Raw genomic sequence first — 27,079 nt, 5'->3', positions numbered from 1 at the left:
CGTGAGGTAGGAGGCAAGGGGCTGCCTGGCCAGGTTTAGCTCCAGGCTCAGAGCAGGTGCCTGGGATACCGCCCTCAGGGTGGGCCACTGATGGTTCTTAGGACCGCACCCACTCTCCTGGCTCCTGTTGGGTGGTACCAGACACAGCCAGCGAACAAGAATGGAAGAGAGTCATCCAGGCGGTTTCACACTTTCTAAGGAAACCTGGATCATTCTCCCCACAGATAATAGCGCCAGACCCCGCAGCGGGCTGGTTGCTTGGCCCGTGCTTTGCTCCCTCTCTGTCCCTGCAGGATTCCGGGTTGGACTAAGGAGGTTTGCCAGATCTGGAAAGGGCACAGAGTGGGCGGTGTCGGTATGTGGCCTACCCTCCTTCCCAGGCCTCTGGAGGGCTGGTTTCCCCACTAGCCTAGGTCTCTTTAAATAGTACACACCTGATTCCCCACAGCTGCCCTGAGGCTCTGGGTGGAGAAAAGCAGGAGCAATGGCAGGAATCCAGGAGGGAATAGGTACCCCACCCCATGGCCAAACCCTAGAACCTGTAGGTACAGGACCGTACCTGGGCCCTCCCCCACTCCTGGGCAAAAGCATCAGTGTTTCTTCCCTTAAGAATGACTGCTGGCACCGGAGCCAGACCCAGGGCCTCACTGCCCAGCTCCCCCTTCGTGTCTGGGCCTGGGAGGCCAGGGAAGATTCAGGGGCGAGGAGAGGGTGAGCCCGGAGGTGGCAGCATCCATCCCTCCTTCCCCTTGCCTGGCCATCATCCACCACACTGGCCTTCCCAAGGTCTGAGCCAGGAAGACCCTCCTTGCCTGGCTGAGGGCTCTGGGAACCCGAGGCCCCAGTTCCCTTGCTCTCCTGCCCACACTGACCTCCTGGGCCCAGGAAGCAAGGTCATTAGTTAAAGACTTCTGGTTTCCCCTTGTTGTAGGAAGGACTGGGGGCTCCATCCTCTCCCTCTTCGATCCAGATCCCACTCTTCCTGGGGCCACAGGAGGCACAGGGGAGGTGCCCACCCCTGAGTCTGGACCCCATGAGAGGAGCCCGGGGGCCTGGGTCTTGGGGAGAGCCCCTTACCCACTCCCTCCCTACTCCCCTCCAATTCCCCCCCCCCCAGGCTTCCTACAAGCTGCTTTTGAGATGCAAATACCAAGTACTCTCCTCCCCACCCCTCCTTTTCCAGGGAAATGCTTCAAATTTCAGAAAAGAGGGAAAATGATGTGTTTAAGACAGCGGTGTCTCACCAGCCATAGAGCCTGATAAGAGATTGTTAAATTTTAATTAGACAATTTGATTCCTTCAACTGCCAAACTTTCCGGGGAGGCAGCACAGCGGGAAGCAGGCTGCTGGAGTTTATAGTGCGCCAAGGGTTCCTCCTGCCCTACCTCTGGGCCCTGAGCCCCCAGGTTTTGCAGGTGGACGGAATCAAACTAGAGAGAGGACAGAACCCTTCCCTCCGTCCCGCCCCCCGCCCCCCCCCCCAATCAGCCAGCTTTCCTCCAGGGTCCCAGGCTGTCCTAATGGATTGACCCTTCTGGCCCCACCCCACCAGGCTGGGGACCAAGGGCAAATGTAGCCTTCACGTTTGGGGTGTCAGCCTCAAACTGTGGAATTTTAAAGGAGTTTTTTTTTTTCTTCCAACATACTCGTGAGAGGCTGTTTGTGTCTGCAGCTGTGGGGGGAGGTGGGAGAGTTGCCTGCCTCCTTTCAACAGCCTCCACCTTCCCCTCCTCCCCTCCCCTGCCCCAACGCAGGCTGGCCAACTGTGTGAGTTGGCCAGGGCAGCCTCCGTGGGCCAGCTCAGCCCCAGCTCCCTGTCTGGGCTCTCACTGCCTTCCTCAACTGGACAGCTAGCTCCTTGTCAACTGAGGGCACAAACAGGAAATGTTCGCATGCGGAAAGCCCAAAGGATAAGTGGTGGAGGCCCGGAGGCTGGAAAAGCCAGCTCCACCATCCATGCCCACTGACAAGCCCGCACACCTCATTCACCCCAGACACCGCGCTGGGAAGCTCTGCGGTATGGGCTCTGAGGAATGCAACCATCAGAGTGGAGCGGAGCTAGGCTGGATGTTCAGGAGAACTTGATGCAAGGGGAACAGACTGCCGGAGTGGATGATTCTGGAAGGTCTTTCAGTCGATGGTTGCCCTTCTGAGCTGAGTACTGGAGACAGGTGAGGGTCAGGGGATCTCTGGCGCTTAGATGGCTTGAGGCTTGTGGGGACCCCACACCCCGGAGCTCCCCAAGCTCCTAGCTCCCTCCTCTTTCCCATGCACCAGGGCAGCTGAGAAAGAAAACCCTAGGAGGCCCCAGAGCATAGCGGGACCTCCTCTGCCAGCAGTCTGCTGGGGAGGGTGGCGTGGGGAGCAGCAATGCCCCACTTCCCTGCACAGGGAAAAGGAGGGTGATACTTTGGGGGACTGGCAGCCGCTCCTCCTGCTGGTGTCTCTGTCAGCTCCGGCTGCCTTAACAAAGTACCCTAGATGGGGGAGCTTCGACCCCAGAAATTAATTTCCTCACAGTCCTGGAGGCTGGCAGTCTGAGATCAAGGGGCCAGCATGGTTGGGTTCTGGTGAGAGCTCGCTTCCAGGCTTGTAGATGGCTGCCTTCTCACGGTGTGTTGGCACGGCGCGAGGAGGGGGAGACTCCGGTGTCTCTTCCTCTAAGGGTGCTCATCTCGTCCCGAGGACCCTAGCCTCCTGTCATCTAGACCTCAGATCCGAATACCATCACCTTGGGGGTTATGACTTCCCCAAGGCCCACATTGAGAGGCACACATTTCATTCCTTACCAACAGGGTTAGATTGTCCATCCCTGTTCCAGGAGACAGGACTAAGTAGCTAAGCAATGGCAGTGACCATGTATGTATTTGGCGCTCACTAAATGCTCCTTGATGGGGACTGATTTGGAGCTTTTACACGTGAGATGGTAGCCACCTGGAGGAGAATGGAGGTGGCATCTGGAGGCTGGTGAGCAAGGTGACCATATTTTTATAACCCCAAATCAAGATTCTTGTTCTGATGACAGAAAGTTTAAAAAATAATATGAGATTTATTTATCTGAAATTTCCTGTAGGAATAATTTGCCTTGGATCATACATGTAGCCATCTCTTTTTTAAAAAGGAACACGAAATTTGGACCATCCTGGCAAATTCAGGGTGCCGATTGCTATCGAGCTTGGCTTTTGCTAGCTCCGGGAGGCACACAGTGGGCCCTGACCTCACCTGGCTTCTCTGGGGCCAGGACCAGGCCAGAATACCTGGAGCTCCCCCCTCCCCACAATGAGCAGAAGCTCTGACAGGGACAGAGAGGCTCAAGGGTTAGGGCAAGAGCCCCTGGGGTGAGAAAGACCACAGCCTGGCTCTTCCTTTGTGCCTTCTTCTGGGACATCCCCTGGAGCCCTGGGCAGAAGGAAAAGAAGGGCTGGGGCTGGGCCTGGGGCAGGTCCCGAGTGGGGACTGATGGGTTTTCTCAGGTGTCCCAAGAAAGCGCCAAAAGAGGAGTGGCCGGGAGGACACGGTATTTTAACCATTCTAAGATGCACACCTCCCCCACCTCCACATACACACATTTCAATGACTCTGAAATCAGAATGCATTTTACAGTGGACCCCATCTTAGAGCTGTATTGCAGTTGGATAGCATTTTTTTTCTTTCCTACTGGTGCATTAAACAATGGTTCATCTTACATTCAACTCTATTTTAGAGCCTAGGAAATATGGCAATTGGTATTACATGGCTCAGGCATAAACTTTGCCTTTATTGTCCTTTACTCCCTCCCAGGGGTTGTCTGCTGCGTCTCGGATCCCTTCTCCCCTCACCTAGACCCCCACTTTCCAAGGACGAGCCGTAGGAGGTGGCATGGTATAACAGCGGGACCCCAGGGCAACCCCTGACCCCAATGGACTGCATTTGGACAGTCCAGTCACTTCACCTCCAGGAACCTCAGCCTCGTGGTCTGAGTGACTGTTTCTTTTAATTGTTTTGCTTGGTTTGATTTGTAAAGTTCACAATCCTTGAGAGTTTACCTGGGCCGGCCACACATGCATCATTTTACTTTATCCTCACGACAGTAATTGCTATCCCCATTTTGCAGGTGGGAAAACCGAGGCTCAAGGAAGCCAAATAGTCTGGCCCAGACGCCGGAGCTAGTAACGGTGGAGTTGGGATTGGAACCTGGGTTGTTTGGTTCTCAGCCCTATCTTACACTAGTATCTCTCATGCTAGAGTACCTCCTCGGTGGGGCAAGATTTGCTGATGTCTAAATTCCCGCTCTGCTTGGTGTTGCATGGGAGCTAGCCAGACGGCCCCCGCTTGTGAGTGATGTCGGCCCCAGGTAGGAAGGGTGCTGAGGACACGGTAGGGACTGGGGCTAGCTCTGGGGGTTGGAAGACAATCCTGCACCGAGATATTAATAGGGTCTACAGGCATTTAGGTTTTCCCATTCTTTCTGTAACATTAATCTATTACATTTGTATCAGAACAAAAAAAGGAACTATCTAGAATAAATACTGAATTAGAAAATTAAATGCATGAGGCCTTTCCAGCCTTGGATGAAGGGACTCACTCTTGTCCTGCAGAGAAGCCAGCACGCTGAGGGATGAGTGCTCACCCCCTAACCTGCCCTGACCAGCAACGCTCACATTTGCTATCTTACTTGTACCCATGATTTTAAGTCCTGGCGGAAGCTCTTCCCCCTACAGGAAGCCCTCCATGAGCACCCCAGCCGTGCCCCTGTGCACACCGTCTCTGATTTCTGAGCACCCACTCTAGCGGCCCAGTGGTGGAGTGGGCACCGGACCCCTGCAGGACCAACACACTCCCTCGCCAACTGTTGGGCCTGCCGACAGCTGACAGTTTGAGATGCGCCTACCCTCTTGGCAGGTGCCCACTTGAAGAGAGACGCCTCTCTCAAGGTCACACCCTTTCCCTGGGCTAGCCCACGCCCTGTGACATTATGAGAGGGGACACTTCTGTAGGTTCCCTGAGGGGGTCACCTGAGGCCTTTGATGGGACTGCAAAGTAGCCCAGCTTGTCCTCGGCCCAGCCCTGCTTCCTGCCCTTCTCTGCAAGCCTCCATCCTGAGAACATTCCCCAGTAAATTCCCTGCATGCTAACTTCCTCCTCAGTCTTATTTTTGGGGATCCAACATGCAGCACCGTGGTTCTCTTGGGCTGTCTTTCTCTTTTGTCTCTTGTTCATCTGGTGGCCTATCTTTATAGCTATTCCAGGGCAGAGGGCTTTTCTTCCCAGCTGGACTCACAGAGCCTCTGACTCAGTTCAGCAAACAACTTACTATCTGCAGATCCCAGAGAACAAGGCATGAGCAAGATGTGGTGTAACCTTAAGATACTTAAATCCAGTGGGTGGGTGGGGGGGAACAGGTACACAGAGGAGGTGTGTTCCAGAACAGAACTCAGGAACAATGCTGTGGGACCCCACCAAGGAGGGAGGGAGGTGGTCCAGCCTAGAGTACTTGAGATCGGGTTCCGGGGAAGGAGGCTTCTGTGCAAGCCTTGCTTTGAAGGACAGGTAGGGGCTAGGCAAGCAAGGGGAGGGGAAGGGATGTTTTCCAAAGACTTTTCTCATTCGTAGAATTGCAATAATATTTACAAGCCTTGGAGGTGGTTTTGAGGATAAATGAGATAATATATATATCATCCGATATGTATGTATCGGAGCAAACTCTCAAATCCTCTGCGGGTGTATGAAGCGACATCATAGGCAGGCTCGGGATTGTGAGTCTGGTTGGGTGTCGAGAAGGGGTGGGGTGGGCCAGACAGGGAGCCGCAGAGTCTCCATCAGAGGCCACTGGCCCCGTGGAGAGGAAGTGCAGGGGGAGGCAGAGAGAACGTTCAGGAGCCTCCATGTCTCCAGGCCCCCGACAGTGCTTGGCACATGGCTTTATGGCTCCAGGCTTGATAGATGCTGACTGAGAACATGAAGGACCAGGAGCAGCCCCTGTTGCGTGATCCATACGTGCATGTAGCTCTTCCGCTGTGTGTGTTCGCAGAGGGCAGCATCGCTGTGACGCCGAGCTTCACCACCTTAGAGCTGGAAGATTTGTTGCATGGGGGTCATTTCATGCCACCTCACGTGGAGTTAGGTGTTTTGCCCTCCCCAGAGACTCCAGACTGGTGGTGCTGGGCAAGACATCATCCATGTTCCTGCTGAGAGCCGGCAGAGCAGGTGTGTCAGACGAGAATGGGGGTGGAAGGTGGGCAGACCCTTCTCCAGAGTCCCCTCTGACCTGTTGTGGCTGGTGCGCTCGCCTCCCTGATTTGGACATGGTACCACGTTCATCCCACATGGTATAAACTAGTGGATTTCCAATCCCTTTGGGTAGCAAAGCCCCCAGAAATCATGGTGCTTTCTGTGGAATGCCTTGAAATACTGATAAGCTGCATTCCATCATGTAAACTGGGAACACTTTTGTTAGCAGAAAAGCCAGCTATATTATATGTGCATTATGTTCCAATCACAACCAAAACACAGGCTGTCAAGCCCATCAATGCCCGATGCAGCTCAAGTCTGCCGCTCAGGCTCTCTGCTTCCCATTCTCGGTGAGCTGCACCTCCTGCCTTCCAGAGCCCAAGGCAGAAACGCAGTCTTCCTCTACACCTTCTCCCTGCCATGTGCCCCGGCCCCTCTCCCATCCCACATCTACGCAATGAGCAAATTCCATGAAATTGACTTACAAGTTAGCTACTGATTCTGAACACCTCCCTGTTCTCATTGCTGCCACCTTCGTTTAGACAACCACCCTCTCTTCCCTGAAATACTGCCACAGCCTGGCTCACTCCAAAGTCCCCCTACACTGCAGCAGCCACTTTTCTAAAACACCAGCCCAATGGTCTTTCCTCTGCACCCATCCTCTCAGGAGCTCCGAAGCTTATGAGATCCAATCTGGCCCATGAATGGCCCTCCAGTTTCATTCCCAAACCCCCATGCCCTACGTTTTTAGCCAAACAGAATTGTTTGTTGTCTGGTGCTGTGTTGTATTCTCTCTAGCTGCAAGGTCTCCCAAATTCTGTTGCCTGGCTAATTCCTCCTTTTACTGCATCTCACATGACACCTCCTTCAGGAAGTCCTCAGGGTTCTCTGGCAGAAGCTCATCGTCTCTTCCTTGGGTTCTTACAGCCTCCCAGCTGCTGTCTTGCCACCTGCTTGGCCACACCCTTCCATCCTCTATACAGCAGTTAGAACCTTCTCTCTGGGAGCCATATCCGATCATGTGATCCCCACTGCCCTCAGAGTCAAATCTAGCATCACTTGTAAAGCTGTCTAGGATCTTGCTGTGGCAGGCTCCCCAGTTCAGCTCATGCCGAGTCCGTCTGGGCTTCAGCTATCCCGAATGAATCTCCTCTAGCCTTCCACTGGGCACCTGCTCTCTCGCTCTGTCATTGGCTTATGCTGCTGCTTGTGTCGAGACCTTTCCCTGGGCTCCCAGCTCTTCCCGTGGCTAATTCCTATGCACCTTTGGGTGTCTGTCGAACGTCACTTTCTCTGGAAAGTCTTCTTTCCATCCTTAAACTAGGTTATGTGTCTCTCCTGCATTCCATTTCCTAGTGCCCACTGCTTAGAGAATAAACTGCTTGATTCATCGGCTGTTGTGCTGGAGAACCATGCATATTTTGTTCCTGCCCATGTTTTTAGCACTACATACAACAATGCTCACTACATATTTATAGACTCAAGAATGAATGAATGCATATTCCTGTTCCTGCCTGTAGAAGCTGGAACTCCTCGCTACATTATCTCAAGTGTGTGGTGCATGGGATGTGCTTACTAAGTGTTTGTTGAATAAATAAATCAATGAATGATAGGCTCTTTTCAAGCTCATTTATTTTATTATCCTTTAAAAAACCCATACTTGCTCATTTGTTTTGCCATCTGCAAGAACTTGCCAGCAGAAGAGTGGCACGGGCTCCAACATTTTAAGAAAATTGTTAGATACAGAACTGAAAATCCCGAGGCTGGAAAGTGCTACAAACTGCCAGGGTGGTTGGCTTTAGCTCCAGAGCTTTCTGTGGGAGGCAGCATGCTTGGGGAGGTCCTCCTGCTCACTCCCTGTGTCTATTTTTCCTGGTCAGAGCCTGGCCACCCAGTGGCCCCACTGCCCCGATGGATCCACTGAACCTGTCCTGGTACGATGATGATCTGGAGAGCCGGAACTGGAGCCGGCCCTTCAACGGGTCCGAAGGCAAGCCCGGCAAGCCCCACTACAACTACTACGCCATGCTGCTCACCCTGCTCATCTTTGTCATTGTCTTCGGCAACGTGCTGGTGTGCATGGCCGTGTCCCGCGAGAAGGCGCTGCAGACCACCACCAACTACCTGATCGTCAGCCTGGCAGTGGCCGACCTCCTGGTGGCCACGCTCGTCATGCCGTGGGTCGTCTACCTGGAGGTAGGTCTGCACCCTGGCCTTGAAGGCGTGGCTCCTCCCTGGTTCCCACCAACAATTTGCCTGGTGCCTTCTCCACGGGTCTGGCCTCTTCCTCCACTCGGGGCTCAGTTTTTCTCCTGATAAAATGGGCTGCTTTTTCCTTGACAATCCCAACTCCCAGTTGGAGAGTGCTTCCTAAGGGCCACACCTCGTGTCCCATCCTCTGTACTCGGCGTTTCCCCATGTGGCCCTCAGAGCAGCCCTGCGAAGTCACCGCAACACAAACACCCTTTCACAGGTGGTGAGCCAGGTGGTCAGAGAAATCACGCAGCTGGTGGGTCCCAGCTGGAACTCTGGCCCCAGGTTGGCTCATTAGATCATGCTGGAAATGGGAGTCCATTGAGGAGAATCCTCAAGGAAGGGGGATGTTCATGCTTTCAGGCCGGAAGCTTCCTGTTCTCTCTTCCCCCTTCAAAAGCAGGGGCAGCTGCTAGGTGTGCCCTTTATCCCTCCCCTCTCCCCCAGTTTGGTCTAGTGCCTGTGTCTGGGACCCCCAGGCAGGGGTGTCTGTGGGCTGTGCTGCAGGCCCTTTGCTCAGGAATGTCCCCGAGGGCTCGTCCGAATAGAGAGCAGGCAGCCCCCGCTGTGGTCCAGGCACTGCGCCAGGCATTTTGCAGACATGGACTCCACACCCATGCTAATCCTGGAGTTGATACTATTCTCGGTTTACAGAAGAGGAAACAGAAGCTTTAAGAAGTTGCCTGTCTTGACAGGTTGCACAGCAAGGGAAGAACGACTAACGGAGGAGTCCCTAAGGGTGGAGGCCCCTCCCGGTGGACACTTTCCAGAGCTAACAGGCAGACGTGGGAGGGTCTGAGGGGTTGGGTCCTGGATCCTGCCCCTTTCTCGGCCAAGGACTCTGGGGTCTGGGAACGGACCAGCCCTTCAGGGAAGAGCCAAGGCTAAGGTCACTCAGATCGCTGGGCAGGTACCTTCCTGCCTGGGCAAGCGAGGGCCTTACCCGTACCACGGAGGCAAGTCCCTGGCTGGGAGGGAAGGTTCTTCCGTTTTTAAAGGAAAACATGAAATTTTGTAGGCTTGAGCAGAGGAGACATCTAGAAGAAGCTGAAGTGGGGAGGGGAGGCTGGTCCAGAGTGGCCCCTCTCCCTGTCTCCCCACCTGGGGGGGGCGGTCCCTGTGCCTCCTCCACCTGGTGCTCAGGATTATCACTCCCCTGGGTTCCTTTAGCACAGCCCAAACGGGCTGAAACGTTCAAAATGGATGTTAAGGAAGAACCCAAAGGAAACAGACATAAAATCTACAGATGTCACAGGCCAGGGGTCTGCTTCCTCCATGACTCACACATCTGTGAGGGCCACCAGACTCTGTCCATCCATGTCCTGTCTGACGGCCTCTCCCTGAGGAACCCTTCTTAATCCTAATGCCGGTTCCCTTCCTGCTCGCTCTCAAAGGAGGGTCCCAGGCCTCAGACCATCAGGGAAACATGAGGAGTGAGCAGCAGAGCGAACAACCTCTCTGTGCCTCGCTTTCCTTATCCATATAAAGGAGATCATCGTAGTATCTGGCTCGTGGCATTGCTGGAGAGGCTAATGAGTTGATATGTGTAAAGTGCTTACAGTGGCAGGGCGCACATAATGAACAGTACGTAAAACCGTGATGATGGTGATGAAGATGAAGATGATGGTAGTAGACATGCAGCACTTACCCTCGTAGAGAGGGCCCTCCCTGCGCCCAGGCAGCCAGGCCCCCTCTATCCAAAGGGAGGCGAGCTCGGCCTGCAGCTCTGCGTGTGGCTTCTGGGCTTCCTCCCCAAACACTCTAGTTTGGGGCCAGATCTGTACACGGGCTGTCCTGGGGCTCTGGGGCATTTGTTAGTCCTTTGGACAGGTATTTCCAACATAGCTGTTCACCATTATTTTGGAGGGGAGGCTCAGCGTTTTGGGGGACAGGGTGGAGAACGGTGTCTCAGAGGGAGTGCTCTAACTTTCCTATTGTGTCCCTTCAAAACAAGAGCTGGACCATGAGCCCTACTACAGGACGTCGTCTCAGCCATTTATTTTCCCTAGAGACTGTCCTGACTCCTCTCTAAGAGACACTCTTGTTGTCCAGAGTTTTCCACCCTGTCCCCTTTCCAGCGATATGAGTGCCTCTGATGGCAGAGCATGTCTAGTGTGGGACTGGATGTGCATTATTAGTTCCTCGGCTCAGCATATGGAAAGCATGCTGGTTTGCAGTTGAGAGGACCAGGTTCAATTCCCAACTCCACCACTTTCCATGTGGAGACGGGCCTGAGAGAGGAGAGCCAGGGTCACTTGTCTGCATTTCGGCCTCACTGCCCTGTGAGGTGAGGGTTTGCTGTGTGCATTTTCCAGGTGGGCAGATGAGATTGAGAAGGGGACAGGCCAAGGTCACCTTTATTCACTCATTCGGCAGGTACCGAGCCCGGCCTTGTCCTACGGCATCCTCGGGGCTTGCCCGCCATCAGCGAAGACCTGATAGGACCGTTGTCGTGCAGTCTGATGGTGGTGACAACGGAGCAGTCCCCACGGGGGATGTGGAGCATGATGGGGGGCATGTGGGGACAAGGAAGTCTTGCAGGAAGCAGTGATGCTTCCGGAAGGATTATCCAGGGGACGGAGCAAGGCACTTGCACTCCAGGCCAAGAAAAAAGTAGGCAAAGCGGCAGAGCAGGAGGGCGTGTCACTGGCTGCAGGTCTGGAGGGGCAGTAGTTGTATCACTGGACTCAGAGGTTTGCTGCCCCCAAGGGTAGAGATGACACATCTCAGTGCCTGACACAGCACCTGCTTAACACGGGCCAGTTATGATTAGGGTTTTGCCGAGCCAGCTCATGGCTCAGCTTCATATGAGCAATGAGGTCAAGAAGTGGTGTCCAAAGGTGCCGACACACGGCCTTGGAGTTGCACTAGCAAACCTGGGGGCCAGTCCTTCCTCTGCCACTCAATCCCTGGGTCATCTCGGGCAGGTCCACGTTCCTCTCTGACTCCAAGCGTGTCCCCCCTTGCAACGATAATCTCTCCTTTCACGCTTTATGTGCATTTAGTCGTTTTTACGTAAGTATCCCCTCTTTCAACAAGCTAGATGGCCCTTCCCAAGACAGGTCATGAAGAGCATAGGTTGTGCTACCCGAAGAACTCGCGTCAACCCCAGCCCTGCTGCACACTTGCTGAGTGTGAGCTGCAGTTCCCTCACCCGTGAGCGGGTATAGCAACCCTGTCTTGTGTGAGCGTGAGATGCCCACATGCCCACAGTAGGTGGAGGTGGCTGCTGACAATTTCTCTTGAGTCTTTGAGTCAGCTGCCCCCAGGACTATGGAGGAAAGTCCTCCCTTCTGTGCTCCTAGAAAGCCCTTTGGGGTGTAGGGACGGAGAGCTCCCTAAAGGCAGGGACTATGCCAGTACTGTTCACCACTGTACCCCAGAGTCTAGGACAGAGCCTGGCATGTAGTATATTGCTCGTAAGTGTCTATGGGAATGAGAGAAGGAGGGAAGAGGGCCCTGGTATCTCAGACCTAGATCCCCAGGGACATAGAAGCAGGTCTGAAGTACTAGTCTAGGGGGGCTTCAAGGCGGAGAGGGTGGACCAGGTGTGCCTGGGGCCCTCCCAGCAGTGCCCTAAAGGTCGATTCTATTTACACCTGGAAGTTCCCCACCCCCATCCAGACCTGCCATCTTGGGGAGCCCTGTACTACCATGTGTGTGTGGGGGGGTGCCCTGGTGTGGGCCGCATGACCCCAGAGAAGGCGTCTCCCTATCTTCTGGGACAAGCTGTTGTGTCTTCACGTCCGACAACAGTGGCCACCGCTCCTGTCACCGAGCTTAAGCGCCAACATTTGGTTTCATGCTTGGGAGCAGAAAAGAAAGGGCAGCGCAGAGAATGAGCACGTCATCATCAGCCCTGTGGCCGAGCTGTGTGGGCACAGTGGGTACTGCCCTGCCCCAGGCCCCTGGGGGTGGCTTTCCGGCTCCTTTTGCTCCTGTTGGTACAAACTGCCAAAGTTGCCCGGGCCAGCCTGCTGTGTGAGTGTGCATGCCTGTGTGTGTAAACAGGAGGTATGGGAGTGTGTGTGTGTAGGGGGATACGAGTGTGTGCGGGGGGAGAGGGACGCAGGGTGCTCTTGCCAGGAGCGGGCCTCCTCATTCCCATCACATAAGGATATGTGGGTACAGCACCCGTCCTTGCCCGCGCCTGGTGTTCCCACGGCTCGAGCCCTGGTTTTCCATTCTTCATTCTCCAGGTCTGACAAAGAGCAGCACTGTCCTTTCTTCCGGAGCCATCATCCTCACCAGCCTTGGGCAAGTCACTGCCCATTTCTGAGGTTCAGTTTCCCCATTGGTGGAATGGGATTGCAAGCTGATCGCAGATCATCTGTTTTACAGATGAAGGCTCAAAGTTGAGGCACTCGGTAGAAAGTTGCTCATCTTTCATCTAGCCCGGTTCTTGGCACAAAGGGGCCTTATGTGTCTAGGAGGAGAGGGGACCAGGGGCAAGGGCCTCAGACTCCCCCTTGCTGCCCCGCTTCTCCCCCCAGACCCCAGCCGGAGACTCACAAGACCCCTGCAGCTGCCCTCTGAGTCTGCAGTCCAATCTGCCCCAGGAGAGTCAAGCTATGGGGCCTAAGCTCATCTCCCCCTCTGCTGCCCACCCATTCTGGTGCTTTGTCCCCAGGTGGTGGGCGAGTGGAAATTCAGCAGGATTCACTGTGACATCTTTGTCACTCTGGACGTCATGATGTGCACGGCAAGCATCCTGAACCTGTGTGCCATCAGCATCGACAGGTGAGCCCAGCCAGGGCGGGAGAGGGGACCCAGGCCAGTCACACATTGGGCTTCCCCAGTTCTCCCGCAGGGGCAGGCTCTGTCTATGAGGCTGTATGGCTGGCCGTGTGCCTGTGGGTCCATGTGTTTGTGTGTGTGTGCCTGCGTGTGTGTGTGCACATGCAAATGCAGATGTGCAGGTGCATGTGTGTCTGGCTGGGGGGTACAGGCCGCCATCCTACAGATGGTGATGCTCCCAAGGATGCCCAGACAGTGACTGGTAAAGAGGAGAAAGCTCTCAGTTCTGACTGCAGCCCTAGGTCTATCATTTCCCACTCTACTTGGGCAGAGTGTGCAAGTCCTCACGACCCTGCTTTGTCCATAAATCAAGGATGATGACACCCGTCCAGGCGGGGCTGCAGCGTCTGGCTGTGCATTTCATGTCCAGCACAGGCACGAGCCTGAGGGGGCCCAGGCTGTGCTCACCTTGCCAAGCTGTACCCTTGGAGCCTTTCACTGATTTGCACACGCAGGCCACGTGGGGTCCCAGAGGCCCTGTCCCTACTCCTCTCAAGGGGTTCTCCAAGATGAGATGAGCTACTCTGTGAGAAGCAGAGTACAAGTGATTGTAAACAATTACTACTGTGCTTATTTTCTGCCAAATGGGGCTTAACTCTTGCTCTGAGGGGCCTGGCTCCCAGTCCATCAGCAGACACTTCCACCTTCTGTGAGCCCAGCACAGGTGCAATTTCAAAGGTGCGAAGACCCAGACCCTGGCCCCTCAAACCCCCGAAATCCAAGCAGGGAGAGTGGAGTAATAGATAAGAAGGCCCAGGAGAAAATGGTAGCCAGTCAGCCCCGAAGCTCTTGATTGGGCCTCACCAACGCTGAAGGAGTGACTTAAAGTAGACAGGCGGGCTTCGTGGAGGTGACAACCGTCATTCCCCAGGGTGCAGGGTGTCTCTGGTGTGTACCTGCTGTGGAATGAGGGGGCCCTGGGCCTGCACGCAGACTCAGGGACCCCGCCCCGCGGCCTCGCAGGTACACAGCGGTGGCCATGCCCATGCTATACAACACCCGCTACAGCTCCAAGCGCCGTGTCACCGTCATGATCGCCGTCGTCTGGGTCCTGTCCTTCACCATCTCTTGCCCGCTGCTCTTCGGGCTCAACAACACAGGTGAGGCCTGCCTCGGTCTGCCTGGGGCCCCAGTGCCCCCCCCCCCCCCCGGCGCGGGACCCCGAGGGAGCAGAGCCCCTGGCGCAGACCCAGGGACTGAGGCCGGGCTGGGTCTCTGAATTGTACGTGGATGGGCCAGAGAGGGATGGTAGCTCGGGCACGACGTGGTTGGGGGAGGGGTGGGGGTAGCGAGTCAAGAGGCTGTCTGGCCATTTTCAACTTTGTTTATTAAATTGAAGCAAGCCAGACGGCCGCCCAAACCGCATGTGTATGCGTGCATGTGTGTGTGTGTGTGCACACGTCAGGGGTGATTACTGGGCCCCTTCCCCCGCCCCGCCCCCCCCCACCCCCCGAGATGGTATCTGTGTAAGGAGGCTGCCGCCCAAGGGCTGGCCAAGCCCAGCACCGACCTGAGTCACCTGGAGCAGGGAAGGTAGGGGCGTGGAGGAGCTAGGGCGGCGGGCCGGTCCCGTGCATCTGAGGGGGTCGAGGTATTGGGCCTGCCTGCCAGCACAGGCCTAGTGCTTTCTCTCACCGGGGAGGCCCCAGGGATGCAGGTGCACGTCTGCAGACCATTACGGGGCAGGACACAGTGAAGCCTGGCCATCCAACTCTTGTGAGAATTCCAAGAAGCGGGAATAGGGCTTGATAGGCTCAGCCCTTCCGGAAAGGCCCTGAGATAGAGGACAGACATCGGCTAGACCAGGAAGGGAACTCGGAAGCACACTGGAGCCCAGCTGAGTTCAGCATACAGGACCAGGTTACCCCGTTCCTAAAACTGAAAGGTGGCCGACTTCCCCCAAGTAGACAGGAAGGGCTAAAAGAAGGGTTTACTCTTTTAAAAAGAGTTCCCTTCTGTTATGTTTTTCCAAACACTCAGGCTCCACTTGGGTGTTCATGGATGGCAAAACTATAAAGAAATAAGGAGGGAATATTAATGGAAAAGCTTGGAAGCAGCTTAGCGTTTTGCTCGAGGTTGTATTTTTCAATCTCTGCCTACGCCGCGTGTTGGTGTCCGTCTAGCTCTTCCAGGTGACCTCAGACACCCAGGCATACTCTCTGTCCTATTGCTGCACTCAGTCCCGCAGGGAGAGAAAGGCCCCCGGGCCACTGACGCCGGGTCCTCCGGCTTTCCTTCCCCCAGACCAGAACGAGTGCATAATCGCCAACCCCGCCTTCGTGGTGTACTCCTCCATCGTGTCCTTCTACGTGCCCTTCATCGTCACCCTGCTGGTCTACATCAAGATCTACATCGTCCTCCGGAGGCGCCGCAAGCGGGTCAACACGAAGAGGAGCAGCCGGGCTTTCAGGGCCAACCTGAAGACCCCGCTCAAGGTCCCCAGATCCTCCCTCCCCTCCAGTGCCCCCCCCCACTGTTACCCAGGGGGCTGGCCCGTGCTCAGCTGGGGGCGGGGGACGCGGCGCCGGAGGGGCTCCCGGCACCTGGGCAGGGCCGAGTCCGAAGGCTGGGACCTCCGTGGAGCGACAGAGTCTCCAGGAGCCGGAGGCCGGGCAGAGCCGTCTGGGAGGAGAAGTCTTTGCTTGGAGATCTCTGTCTGAATGCACCTTCTGCCTCGGCTCCCCTCCTTTTCCCATCACTTGTCCTTTCCTTGCTGTGGCCCCTCCCTCCTTGCCATTGCTCTGTGCTTCCCTCCCTCTCCTGTACCTTCCGCGCTCCCTGTCCTCCCCTCCGTGCACACCTCCTCCCTCCTCCCCGGCTCTTTCCTTCATTCCACCTCCTCCCTTCCACCTTTCTTTCATTCCCTCCCCACTCCTTATGTCTTGTGAATTCTCCCCTCTGCTCAGCCCTCCCTGAGGAAGACAGTGTGGGGGCATGGAAGGAGCCAGAGTTTGGGGGTTAGACGTATCAGGTTCAAGACCTGGCATGCCCTCCTTTTTGCTGAATGACCTTGGGCAAGTTGCTTAACTTCTCTGAGCCTCAGTCTTCTCATCTGTTAAATGGGTATCATAGTGCCAGCCTCTCAGCGTGGTCTTGAGGATTCAGTGTGAGAGAGATACGAGTAAGCCTAGCATGTGCCCATAAAATCAGGGCCTGTTTGTCCCTCGTCCTGCCCGCCATTTCTCCTTGTAGTACCACCCTTCGCTCTTGCCTTCTCAGGCCGTCCTACTCTGTCCTTCTGGGAGCCCCTGTGCCCGGCCTGACTACCCCACATTGGGTGTCTGTTCACAGCCCCTGCCCACCATGACCAGTGTACTGGCTCACTCCACAGGGCAACTGCACTCACCCCGAGGACATGAAACTCTGCACCGTTATCATGAAGTCCAATGGGAGTTTCCCAGTGAACAGGCGGAGAGCGGTAAGTGCTCAGGTCAGGGACCCAGAGCCAGGTCTTTCCGCCCCGAGGAAAACCCACCTGCCATGACTCTCAGAGACCTCAGCGGCCGGTCAAAGGGAGGAGCACCTCCCAGGCTCCCCCACGTCGCTTCCGCGGAGGCCAGACTCACCACGCACACCTCACAGGCAGGCATGCAGCGAGACGGCTCGGCTCTTGCAGGCACCGATAGGCACCCTCAGCACAAGCAGGTGGTTGGGAGAGAGGACTTGGCCATAACATAATAAAAATAGGAAGCTATTACCATTCACTCAACACCCACCGTCTTCCTAGTATCTCGTCAAATCCTCACAGCGACCCTGAGAGGTAGGTCTTATTAGGCTTATTGATTTTAATTTGACAGAGGAGGAACCAGAGGCTCACAGAGGGGAGGTAACTCACCCAAGGCCAAGCACTTAGTGAGATAGTGCATATTTGAGCCCAAACCTGTGTGACTCCGACATCCCCACATACCTCCGCTGTTCTTCTCACTTGCCTGTGCTACCTTCCTACGGGCAGGTTCTGGGGCTGGAGGCTGGGCCTGGGGGGTGGGTGGTGGAGGGGGACAGCGCAGAGCAGCCTTGGGGCTGGTGGAGAAGTGCAGCCTGTGCGTGGAGTCCAGAGATGCAGAAGCACAGCAGACCCCAGGCTCTGCGCAGTGATGATGGTGGCACCAGGGTCCAAGCAGCAGGTGTCCCATCCCCAGTGGGGCCAGGGAGCCCACACAGGGCCACACACGAAGTCCAGGTCAGGTGTCCTCAGGAAGCAGGGCCCCCACCGTTCACCTGCAGGGCAAGGGCAGGATGCCAGGAAGTCATTTTATGAGATGGGTGCCCAGCAGGGACTCAGGACTGGGGCTGGGACAGCAGCACTGATAAACCACCCAGGTGCAGGGCGAGGCGACACTTCAGAAGTTCAGACTGAGGCCCCAAGGCAGGGAAGAACCTGGAAGATGAGTGGACCCCCAGCAGGGCCTCCAAGTCAGCCCAGCAGGAAAGATGGGGGTCCCAGAGGTTAGCCCTTTGGCCCCCGCATCCGTCTACGGGGAACACGTGGAGCCCACGTGTGAGTGCTGGGGCAGGTGTCTCGGGCCAGCCTGGCAGGAGGAACAGGGCTGCCCTCTGTGCACTTAGAACATGAACTCCCGGAGGCGGTCACTGAGCATCAACCGGGACCCTATTCCCCACAGCCAGCTCGGGTGCCTGGCACTTGGCTGGTACTCAGTACGTGCTGCTCAGTCAATAAGAGAGAAGTGTTGGGGTAGTAAGCTCCCACAAATGGTTGTGGGGTTACTGAGGCTCCATAAGGATTGCTCTGGGACAGGGGCTGGGGAGGACTCTGCAGGCAGGGACTGCTGTAGGTCCTGGGTCCTATACCAAAACCCTTCCTGCCTCACAGTGATTATCCTCATTGCCTCTCCGGCAGAGTGACCCCGGGGTGTTTGTAGAAGGATAGGAGGATGGGGAAGGGTCGGGGGGGCCAGGTAAGGCTGGGTGGCAAATGCCTGAGAACGTGCCTGGCTTCACCTGGAGTTCTCTGCCTCTGTGCAGGAGGCTGCCCGCCGAGCCCAGGAACTGGAGATGGAGATGCTGTCCAGCACCAGCCCCCCCGAGAGGACCCGGTACAGTCCCATACCACCCAGCCACCACCAGCTGACCCTCCCCGACCCGTCCCACCATGCCCTCCACAGCACTGCCGACAGCCCCGCCAAACCAGAGAAGAATGGGCATGCCAAAGACCACCCCAAGATTGCCAAGATCTTTGAGATCCAGTCCATGCCCAACGGCAAAACCCGGACCTCTCTCAAGACCATGAGCCGCAGGAAGCTCTCCCAGCAGAAGGAGAAGAAAGCCACCCAGATGCTCGCCATTGTTCTCGGTGAGTCAGGCCAGCCCAGCTCTGTCCAGCCATTCCCGAGGAAAGGACCCATCATTGTGGGTCTCATTACCTGCCGTCCCCTTCCTAACCATGGCTGGCAGGCCATGGGACCGGCCCTTGCTCAGGTGCAGGCCACAGCCAATGACGTACCCCATTAAGTAGATTCTATAATTATGCTCATTTTACAGACGGGAAAACTGAGGTTTGGAGTGGGTATATGACGTGACCAAGGAAGACCTATGATTTAAACTCAGGGAGTCTGACTTCAGAGTCTGTGAGCTTGACCAGTCTACCGTAGTGACCCCCAGAACCTCAAGATCCTAGGCAAGTCACTTTCTCTCTCTGGAGTCCCCTCAGCAAGAGATTACCTCTCAGGGTTGTGGTGGTAGCCTGACGATCTGACCCAGACTGTCAGCCAGGCAAGGCTCTTGAATAAAAGTCTCCTAGAAAACCAGATGATGAGTCAAAACACAAGGCCAGACTGATGTGGGTGGTGGGGAACAGGAGGGGCTGGTCTGACTCTGCCCCCCCACCCCGTCGCACCCAGGGTAGCACAGGACACCCTTTCACACTCACCTTCCCCTTGGACATCCAGACAATCCTGTGACACAAGGGGTACGGGTATTATGGCCCTGCTTTTGTGAACGCGTGCACAGGGTCCCAGCAGGTTAAGGGACTGACCCTTGATCGTGTGCCTGGGGGTGACAGAGGATGGTTGGAGTCCATGGGGTCTCACTGCAGTGCTGGGGACTCTCAGGGAGCCTGAGGGGCATGGTGTGCTCACGATGCCTCCACACCGAGGCTCCCACCGGAGCAGCAGGCCTTGGGTCAGTCAGACAAAGCCGGTGGGCAGGACGTCAGTCTGGGTCAGAGCATCCCAAAAGCAGGAATTAGCAAGAGGTGTCCCCAAGGGCTGGGGGATGGCATAGCAAGAGCCGGGCCATTGGGGGACCTTGCTAGACTGGAGTTTGTCACTCATGAGCAGGGTGGCCTTGCGTACATCACAGAGCCTCTGGGACCCTCAGTGCCCTGTCTACCCCACAGGGATGCCGGAGCCTAAGCGAGAGGGTATCTAACTCTCCCTTTTGTCCCTCGGGCTCAAACTGGGCATCCCCCACTGCAATGACCAAATGCTCCACTTCCAGCTGCTGAGGAAGACTTGTTCTCAAAAATGGCCAGAAAGTAGAGTAAATATTTCCATTTCGACTGACTTGTGTCTGAATGTTAACCTCATGGTTTGTTTTCAAGCTCATTATCCTTCCCTGTGGGCTAGGTGTTATTATACCCATTTGACAGATGAGGAAGGTAAGGCCGAGGGAAGTAAAGTGACCTTCACCGCAAACGGTGTCAGTGACAGCTCTAGAATCTGAGACCGGGACTCCTCCTGCAGTGCTCCTGGGCCAGGGCCTGCGGCACCCGATCTGGGCACCCACTGAGTGGGGGCCTTCCCCGCCCAGCCTCCCCCGGGGCCCCAGGGGCCAGCCTGACTGCTGCCCTCTCCCCCAGGCGTGTTCATCATCTGCTGGCTGCCCTTCTTCATCACCCACATCCTGAACATACACTGTGACTGCAACATCCCGCCCGTCTTGTACAGCGCCTTCACGTGGCTGGGCTATGTCAACAGCGCCGTGAACCCCATCATCTACACCACCTTCAACATTGAGTTCCGCAAGGCCTTCATGAAGATCCTGCACTGCTGACCTGTGGCCCACCTGCACGGCAGCCCGCTTCCCACCTCCCTGCCCAGGGAGCCGTGGGCAGGGGGCGACCGGGAGGACTAGGCCTTCTCTCTGCCCCGGCAGGCCCTGCAGTGTTAGCTTGGCTCCATGCCCCTCCGTGCTCGCACACCCTCACTCTGCCAGGGTAGTGCTCGGGAGCCAGGCACCGTGCCAGCCCTCGGGCTGGACCCCTGGCTCAGGGGCAGCTCAGAGAGCCCCCCTCCCACCTCGAGGCCCTTTCGCCTTGGCACCAAAGACGCGGCCGCCTTCTCTGACCTTTCTCTGGGGTCCTGGGGTCACCAGGGCCGGAGGCAGGGCTCAGAGACCGTGCTTTCTGTTGGGTTCGGCTTGGTCCTCACAGGCCGATGCCGGGGTGGGCAGTGGGGAGGGATGGACAGGTCACACCCCACAAGGCCATGCCCGGGAAGCCAGAGCTCCTGCCAAGGCCCCAGGCAACTGCAGTCCTGGGAGACCCATGTAAATACCAGACCACAGGGTGAACCCCAGAGGAGCCCAAGCCAAAAATCTTCACTCGCTCCCTGTCCTGCCCGACAGGAACCTCCATTTCCACAGGAGTGGCTCCTGCCTGGCTCCGCTCCAGCACCCACATGGTTTCCATACTTGCTGAGGGCAGGAACCCGGGTCTTGAAGGACCCCAGGAACATCTGTGGGGAGAGGAACCTCCCCCAAGCCCACTCTGCTGCCTCCTGACAGACTCGGCACATCCATTCTCGTAGCAACTGTTGGGCCAGGCTGGGAGCAGGCAGGGAAGGCGGGCTTGTGACATCTGGGGCCTGGGTTGGGGTGCTGGAGTTTCTCTGGGGGGCTGCCTCCTGCCACACTCTGCCACAAACCCTCTCTCCTTTCCCTTTTGCCTCTTCTCTCTCCTGTTCCCTTTCCCTTCCACTGTCTCCGCCTTAGAGGAACCCGCGGCGAGGGGGCTGCCGAATACCCCTTGGCCTGGGCTGGCCCTGCCCTGAGGGAGGAGGGGAGGCTGCAGCTTGGGGGAGCCGCTGGGCCCCAGACTCTGTAACATCACTACACATGCTCCAAACTAATAAAACTCTGATAAGAGTCACATGCGAGGCCCCTCGCCCGCCTCCGTACTCCACGGCAGGTGTAGCCGAAGCCCCCGTGTGTGTGCCGGGATCAGAATCGGGGAGGCCTTCTGCAGCCCCCTCCAGAAAAGGGTGACACTGACCATGGCCACTAGGCTGGACACTGGGGGGAAGGAGGAAAGGAGCTGCCCCAAGGAGGACCAAGGAGGAGCTGTGTGTGCCGGTGTTTCCCCCTCGTCCCGGCCCTCGCCTCCTGAGTAGAAAAGAACGCTCTCAGCCCTGCTCCTGGGTGGGCCGGAGCCTCAACTGCCAACCAAGAAGGGAGCGGAGAAAGTTCCCAGTGGGAATCCTGCAGCACACCCGGGGCTCCCCTGATCCCTCTGTTGGGAAAACAGGTGGTCCCCACTTCCCACCTCCGCCTCTCCTCTGAGGATCCTGAGCCCGAGTGGCCCGTCAGGGCAGAGAAGGCTCCACAGAAAAGGTGGCCTTCCAGCTGCCGGCTGTGTCTGGGTCTGCCTCTTGCCCTGACTTCTGTCTCACAGCAGGATCCCCTTCCTCTGGAGCAGGCTGCGGAGGCACGGAGGCCCCGAGCGACATGGCCCAGGGGGTCCTCCCTTCTCTCTCGGCCTCCATCACCGTCATAGCTCCAAGCTTTCTGGGGCCACAAATTGGCACTGCCCTGAAAACAGAAATTTGGCTTTCCAAAAAATGAAATATAAATCATCCCGGTGAAGGAGGAATATTCTTACTACCTTGAGAATAACAGCGATGATGACAAACAAGGTGCTAGCACCCACGGGCTCAGGCTCTGGGGAGCTGTCAGGGCATAATTTGCATGCTAAATACAATATTTTTAGCACCAAAGTTTGGAGCACTTAACTTGCCCTGAACACTTAATTATGGACTTTGATCTTCTCCCTGAACCTGCACGTAGTGCTAAGCCCCAGGAGAGGCTCCTGTCCCCAGGAGCACCCAGATCCTACAGGCTGGGCAAGACAGGCCCCGGGTCCATCTCAGGGGGCATCCGTATAACTCAGTGACCACCTCCTGGGGAAGGTGGCGGACCCTCATGGGGAGCGAGAAAACCCCAAGGACTTCTCGGCTGCTGATGCCCACCCCACAGCCAATGCACACACAGGCACGCACACAGACACACGCCACACACGCAGCCGACAGAAGATTTTGCCTTGGATGGAAGCTTAAAAGCTCATCTCATTGTTAGAAATCTTATGAGGTCACACAGGTTTCTCAGCTGTGGGAATTGGAAGAGATGACAGAGAGGAGAGAAAAAGAGAGGATGGAAGGAGGAAAGAAGGAAGGAAGGAAGGAAGGAAGGGAGGGAGGGAGGGAGGGAGGGAGGGAGGGAGGGAGGGAGGGAGGGAGGGAGGAAGGGAGGAAGGAAGGAAGGAAGGACGGCAGGCAGGCAGAGAGGGAGGGGAGAGGGGAGGCAGGCCCGGTGCAGCTGGTGAAGGGCGCTGCCTTGGGAAGGGCGCTGCCTTGGGAAGGGCGCTGCCTTGGGAAGGGCGCTGAGGGCAGGGGAGAGGAAGGGGGCAGGCAGGGGCGGGAGGCGGGACGGGGAAAGTTGCCCACAGCTGTCATGAAGCTTCAATGCCAGACAGCAGAGTGACAGCTAGAGTGGGCAGGGGGAGGGCCGGCTCCACCCCCTCCCCCCCAGCTCTTCAGGGGCCCGGGAACTCTGCGGTGGGAGGGGGCGGCCCAGGCTCCGCTCTCTCCCACGAGGCCCTGACGGTGGCTACCGTGCTCTGGTTTCGCTCCCCTGCCTTCCCGTGCTTTCTGCCTCGTGCCCATCCTTCTCCCAAGAATGACTTTTAATTGACAAATGATCTGCCTTCACAGCCCGTGGCGTCTAAGAGCTGTCTCCACCTCCCCCCCCCCCCCCCCCCGCCCCGGCCCTGCACCGCCCCCCAGCCCCGAGTCAGGCACAGCGGGGCGCTTCGCGTTTGTCCGCTCAGATGGCCCCTGGACTGCAAGTCTTCAAACTTCAGGCCCTTCCTCGTCCTCTAGCGGCTTCTGGAGGAGTCCCAGCGGGCCGTGGCTGGGGAGACGTCCTGGACACGGGCAGGCGAGCGGTGCAGGAGACACTGCGTTTCCCCCACCCATCCACCTCTGGGGTCCTCAGTGGCTATTTCTTGAGCGACCATTGTGCTCCAGGCCCTGAGCAAAGCGCTAGGAGTTAAAACAGGGACAGGGTGGACCTGACCCCCTGTATTTGCAGAGTTCCCGGCCCAGTGGGTGACAGGCGTTAATCCAACAATCACACAGCCGCTCCGTAAGTCTCACATTCCCTGCGGCAGGGCCTGGCTGGGTGTGGGGATGCCAGCCGCGCAGGTGACGACAACGCCGTGGCACGCCTTGGCCAGGAATTGGTGAGGGCGGGCAGGCTGGTGGCACAGAGGACGGCCTCAGTGGCCAGGCAGGAGGCCCCCAAAGGAAGCGACCGCCTGTCTTACTCCCCCGGGGGTCTCAGAACAGGGGTGGTCAGTCAGCTGCAAGCAGGGACACTGAGGACTGGCCTGCTTTGGGGAGGCAGTGGGTCCACCATCTGCGGTCCCTTCCCACGCCATCCCTGTCCCAGCGCCTGCATGGCCCAGCCTCACTGGCCTCCTGGGCCCCAGGACCTAGGCGACATCTGTGGCCATTTGTTCCCATCCTATGCCTCACCCCACGGGATCCTGTCTCCCGTGTGACCCCAGCATCCGTCCACAAGGTCCCCTGTTAGAGAGGAAGCCTGTCTCACGGGGAGGCCGGTTGCCTGGATGGCGGGCGGGCCTCTGAACCCAGGGTTCCAAACCTACATCTTGCATTGCCCACTCTGCCCGTTTCCTGACCAGCCCCACGCACAGCTGGAGGAGGCGAGTGTGGAGAGATTTTTACCAAGGGGGGCAGAGAGAGAAAGAAAAAAGCGTTTGGGACCGGTCCTGGGGTCCCTTGAGTGCCTGTGAATAGCCTGATAGCTGTTCGGGCTGCAGAGCAAGTGGGTGGGGGAGGGGGATGTGCAGAGAGCAGAGTAGTTTTTAGAGAGGCTTTAGTAGCTGCAGATCAGAGTCTGGTCATCCTCCTGCCAGCCAGATGCCCCTGCTTCTGCTTCTGGGGAGTCCGGGGGCGGGGCAGGAAGCTGCCAGAGAGCACAGAGCATCTCCAGGTCCATGCTTGCGGCTTCCTCCCACCTCCGCCCCCGGCTCCTTCCTGAGACCTGGGGATGTGCGTGCGAGAGGCCAGAGAGAGGGAGGTAGCCTCCCTGGTGCCTTGGGGGCGTGGGAGCCAGATGCTGCAGCTGAGGTGAAGGATGGGGGTCAGGCCAAGGGAGGGGGCAGTCCCGCTTGAGGCAGGGGAGGGGCAGGGGACTTTGGCGCACAAAGCTAAGACAGCACACCTGGTTTTTTCTGAGCGGGCCCAAAAACACTGTCCTCCTGGCTGTGTGAGAGTAGTCTTCCCCCACCAGAGTATCTCTTTTTTTTCACCCTACACACAGCCGAAGGGTCTTTGGGGCGCACAGCTCATTCTGATTTTATCCCTACTCTGCTCAGACAGTGACAGTAGCTCCCCACTGCCCCTTCCATTGGCATGTCCAAGGTCCAAGCTCCAGAACCAGGATGGGCATCAGGGTCCCCCTACCCCATCTGTTCTTGGGCTGCCTGCACCCGAGCCTGCTTGCTCATCCACATTCCCCGGCCTCTGGTGCCCCTGGCTCCCTCCACCTAGTCCAGGCGCTGCCCCCTCTCTGCTGTGTCCTTGTCCTCCTTCCACACGCACATCTTCCAGAAAGCCCTTCCTGATGGACCCGCTGCTCCTGGTAACTGACGGGATGAGGGACAGGGCAGGGAGCTTAGAGAGCTTAGAGCCTGTGCGGTCTACCAGGTGCATGCGGAGGCTACTTCAGCTTATCGAAGCAAACATTTTGTGTCTCGGCTGCACTGGCCACATGTCAAGCGCTCAGTAACACATGGGGCCAGTGGCATCCTACCGAACAGCTGCAGGTAGAGTGGGTTTCCACCCTCCCAGGACGCGCTGTTGGACAGCACTGGTCTAGAATGACTACCGGGTGAGGAGTTCAGGTGCCTTCAACTAAAATGAGGGAGAGAGGGTGATGAACAGACTCGTGGAGGGGGAGGGAATGTTCAGTTTGGGACACTTTGAGTTTAAGGGGGTCTTTAAATAGGACCTCCAAGTAGAGATGCCCAGTAGGAAATTAGGGAGTTCTTATCTTCGACCACCCCAAACTCCCCGAAACAGGGTTTGAAATTCAACTGGAGACCCTCTCCTTGGGAATTTCAAGGGCCTCACTGAAATCCAATTTTGAATATCCCTCAGAAATCTCTAGAAGGCAGCTGTGATATAATGGGACTCAGGGTAGACGCTGTGTCTGGCTCGGGTCAGCTTGAAAGGGAGAAGAAGGTGCTGGTAGGCAATGTGAGGGTTGTTGGCCAGAGCTGGCCTGAAACCATTACCTCCGTTACCTATTGGAGGAAGGGGGTAGAGAAAGCAGGGGTCCGGGCATCTCAGCCTGGACCCTGGGATCATCAGGTTGGTGAGTTGAAATGATTCCCAGGGACAGCCCTGACCCCATTCCGTGGGATCCTTGCCCCTTACAGGACAACAGGTGCAAAAGCATCATTTATCTTTTCTAGCTCCTTTCTGCAAGGTCTTTCCTCAAATTCTTTCCAAGAGGAGACCCCAGACACTATTGTCCCCAGGTACCTCACTCCTGGCCATTCCCATGGATTGATCAGAGCTCACTCGGCTTTGAACTTGTAGCCCCACACTCCCTCTCTGGCTCGTGCGGAAGAATCCTAGACTGGGAGCCAGTGTGCAAGGACTGCAAACGGCGCGGAGCCCTCTCCCCTCCCCCCTTCCTGCTCTAGCACGTTCTGGGGAAGGCAGAACTTCCAGGGGTATCTTCAACTACAAGTCTTGCCTGAGGCCCAGTCTCAGGAAGAACAAGGAGAATGGACTGTGCAGGGAGTACGCGGGATGGAAAATCTGCTGGTGTCGCCTGCGGTGGTCTTCAGGAGTCCGCACTCATCAGAGGAAAAGCCAGCCACCCCGGGCTGCCGGACAGTGACTTCCATCTTGGGGTGCTAAGGAAGGGCAACAGGGAGAAACTACGGGACACCCCCTGGTGGGTGTTCTCAGCCCTGGCTGCTCTCCAGCTCAACCTGGGCGAATCTGGTTTAACTGGTCAAGGGTAGGGGCCGCGTTTAAAAAGCCCTTCCACCCCCGCACACCTCACCCCGGAGGTTCTGATGGGTGGGCTTCACTTACGGCCACTGTGCTAGGGCACAGCTCAGCTCAGTGCTGCCCCAGGCCTCTCTGTGGTGGCCACAGGCTGTGGTGTGACAGGGAGAAGCATCCAGGGCTCGGGAGCCCAGAGACCACAGGATGGGAGACACAACACTGCCAGCATGTAGGTGGGATAAGACGTTCCCTCGGCTCTGCCTCACCCCTCCGGACAGGAGGCCCCGCTCCCAGCCCAGCAGGGCCACACGCAGAGGTGAGCCTGCCAAGTGGCTGGGGGTGGGAGCTGGCCAGTAGTTGGGGCAGAAGGTTCCTTTGCTCTGACAGTTAAAGAGTCGGAGGGGCTGCTCCAGCAGAGCAGAGATGGAGAAGAGCAGGCTAGGACTCTAGGGCACCCATTCTGCCCCCGCTCAGACCCCCACCTCCCACAGACCCGAGGTCGGCCATTCCCGGCAGAGCCAGGGAGGAAGCAGAAG

At 57.0% G+C, this 27,079-nt stretch overlaps 1 protein-coding gene across 3 annotated transcripts in view; it reads left to right on the top strand.

The window, feature by feature from the left end:
* DRD2 (dopamine receptor D2) overlaps positions 1-21,333 on the top strand; it is a 60,984-nt gene extending 39,651 nt beyond the window's left edge. Inside the window, exons 1-8 of one of the 3 annotated variants that reach the window (XM_027579790.2) lie at positions 6,055-6,186; positions 8,091-8,406; positions 13,094-13,203; positions 14,224-14,360; positions 15,505-15,695; positions 16,592-16,678; positions 18,244-18,571; positions 20,078-21,333. In XM_027579790.2, the coding sequence (XP_027435591.1) occupies positions 8,122-8,406; positions 13,094-13,203; positions 14,224-14,360; positions 15,505-15,695; positions 16,592-16,678; positions 18,244-18,571; positions 20,078-20,271 (1,332 nt within the window). In that variant the 5' untranslated portion in view covers positions 6,055-6,186; positions 8,091-8,121 and the 3' untranslated portion in view covers positions 20,272-21,333. Of the gene's footprint in view, positions 1-6,054; positions 6,187-8,090; positions 8,407-13,093; positions 13,204-14,223; positions 14,361-15,504; positions 15,696-16,591; positions 16,679-18,243; positions 18,572-20,077 lie in introns of those variants that run through there. The other 2 variants (XM_027579789.2, XM_027579791.2) reach the window with 2 other exon arrangements.
* Positions 21,334-27,079: the final 5,746 nt, after the last annotated feature.

This window comes from Zalophus californianus, chromosome 11, assembly GCF_009762305.2.
Source record: "Zalophus californianus isolate mZalCal1 chromosome 11, mZalCal1.pri.v2, whole genome shotgun sequence".
Classification (NCBI taxonomy): Eukaryota; Metazoa; Chordata; class Mammalia; order Carnivora; family Otariidae; genus Zalophus; species Zalophus californianus.
Note: the sequence above shows the minus strand (reverse complement) of the source record. Positions and strands in the feature narration are given on the sequence as shown.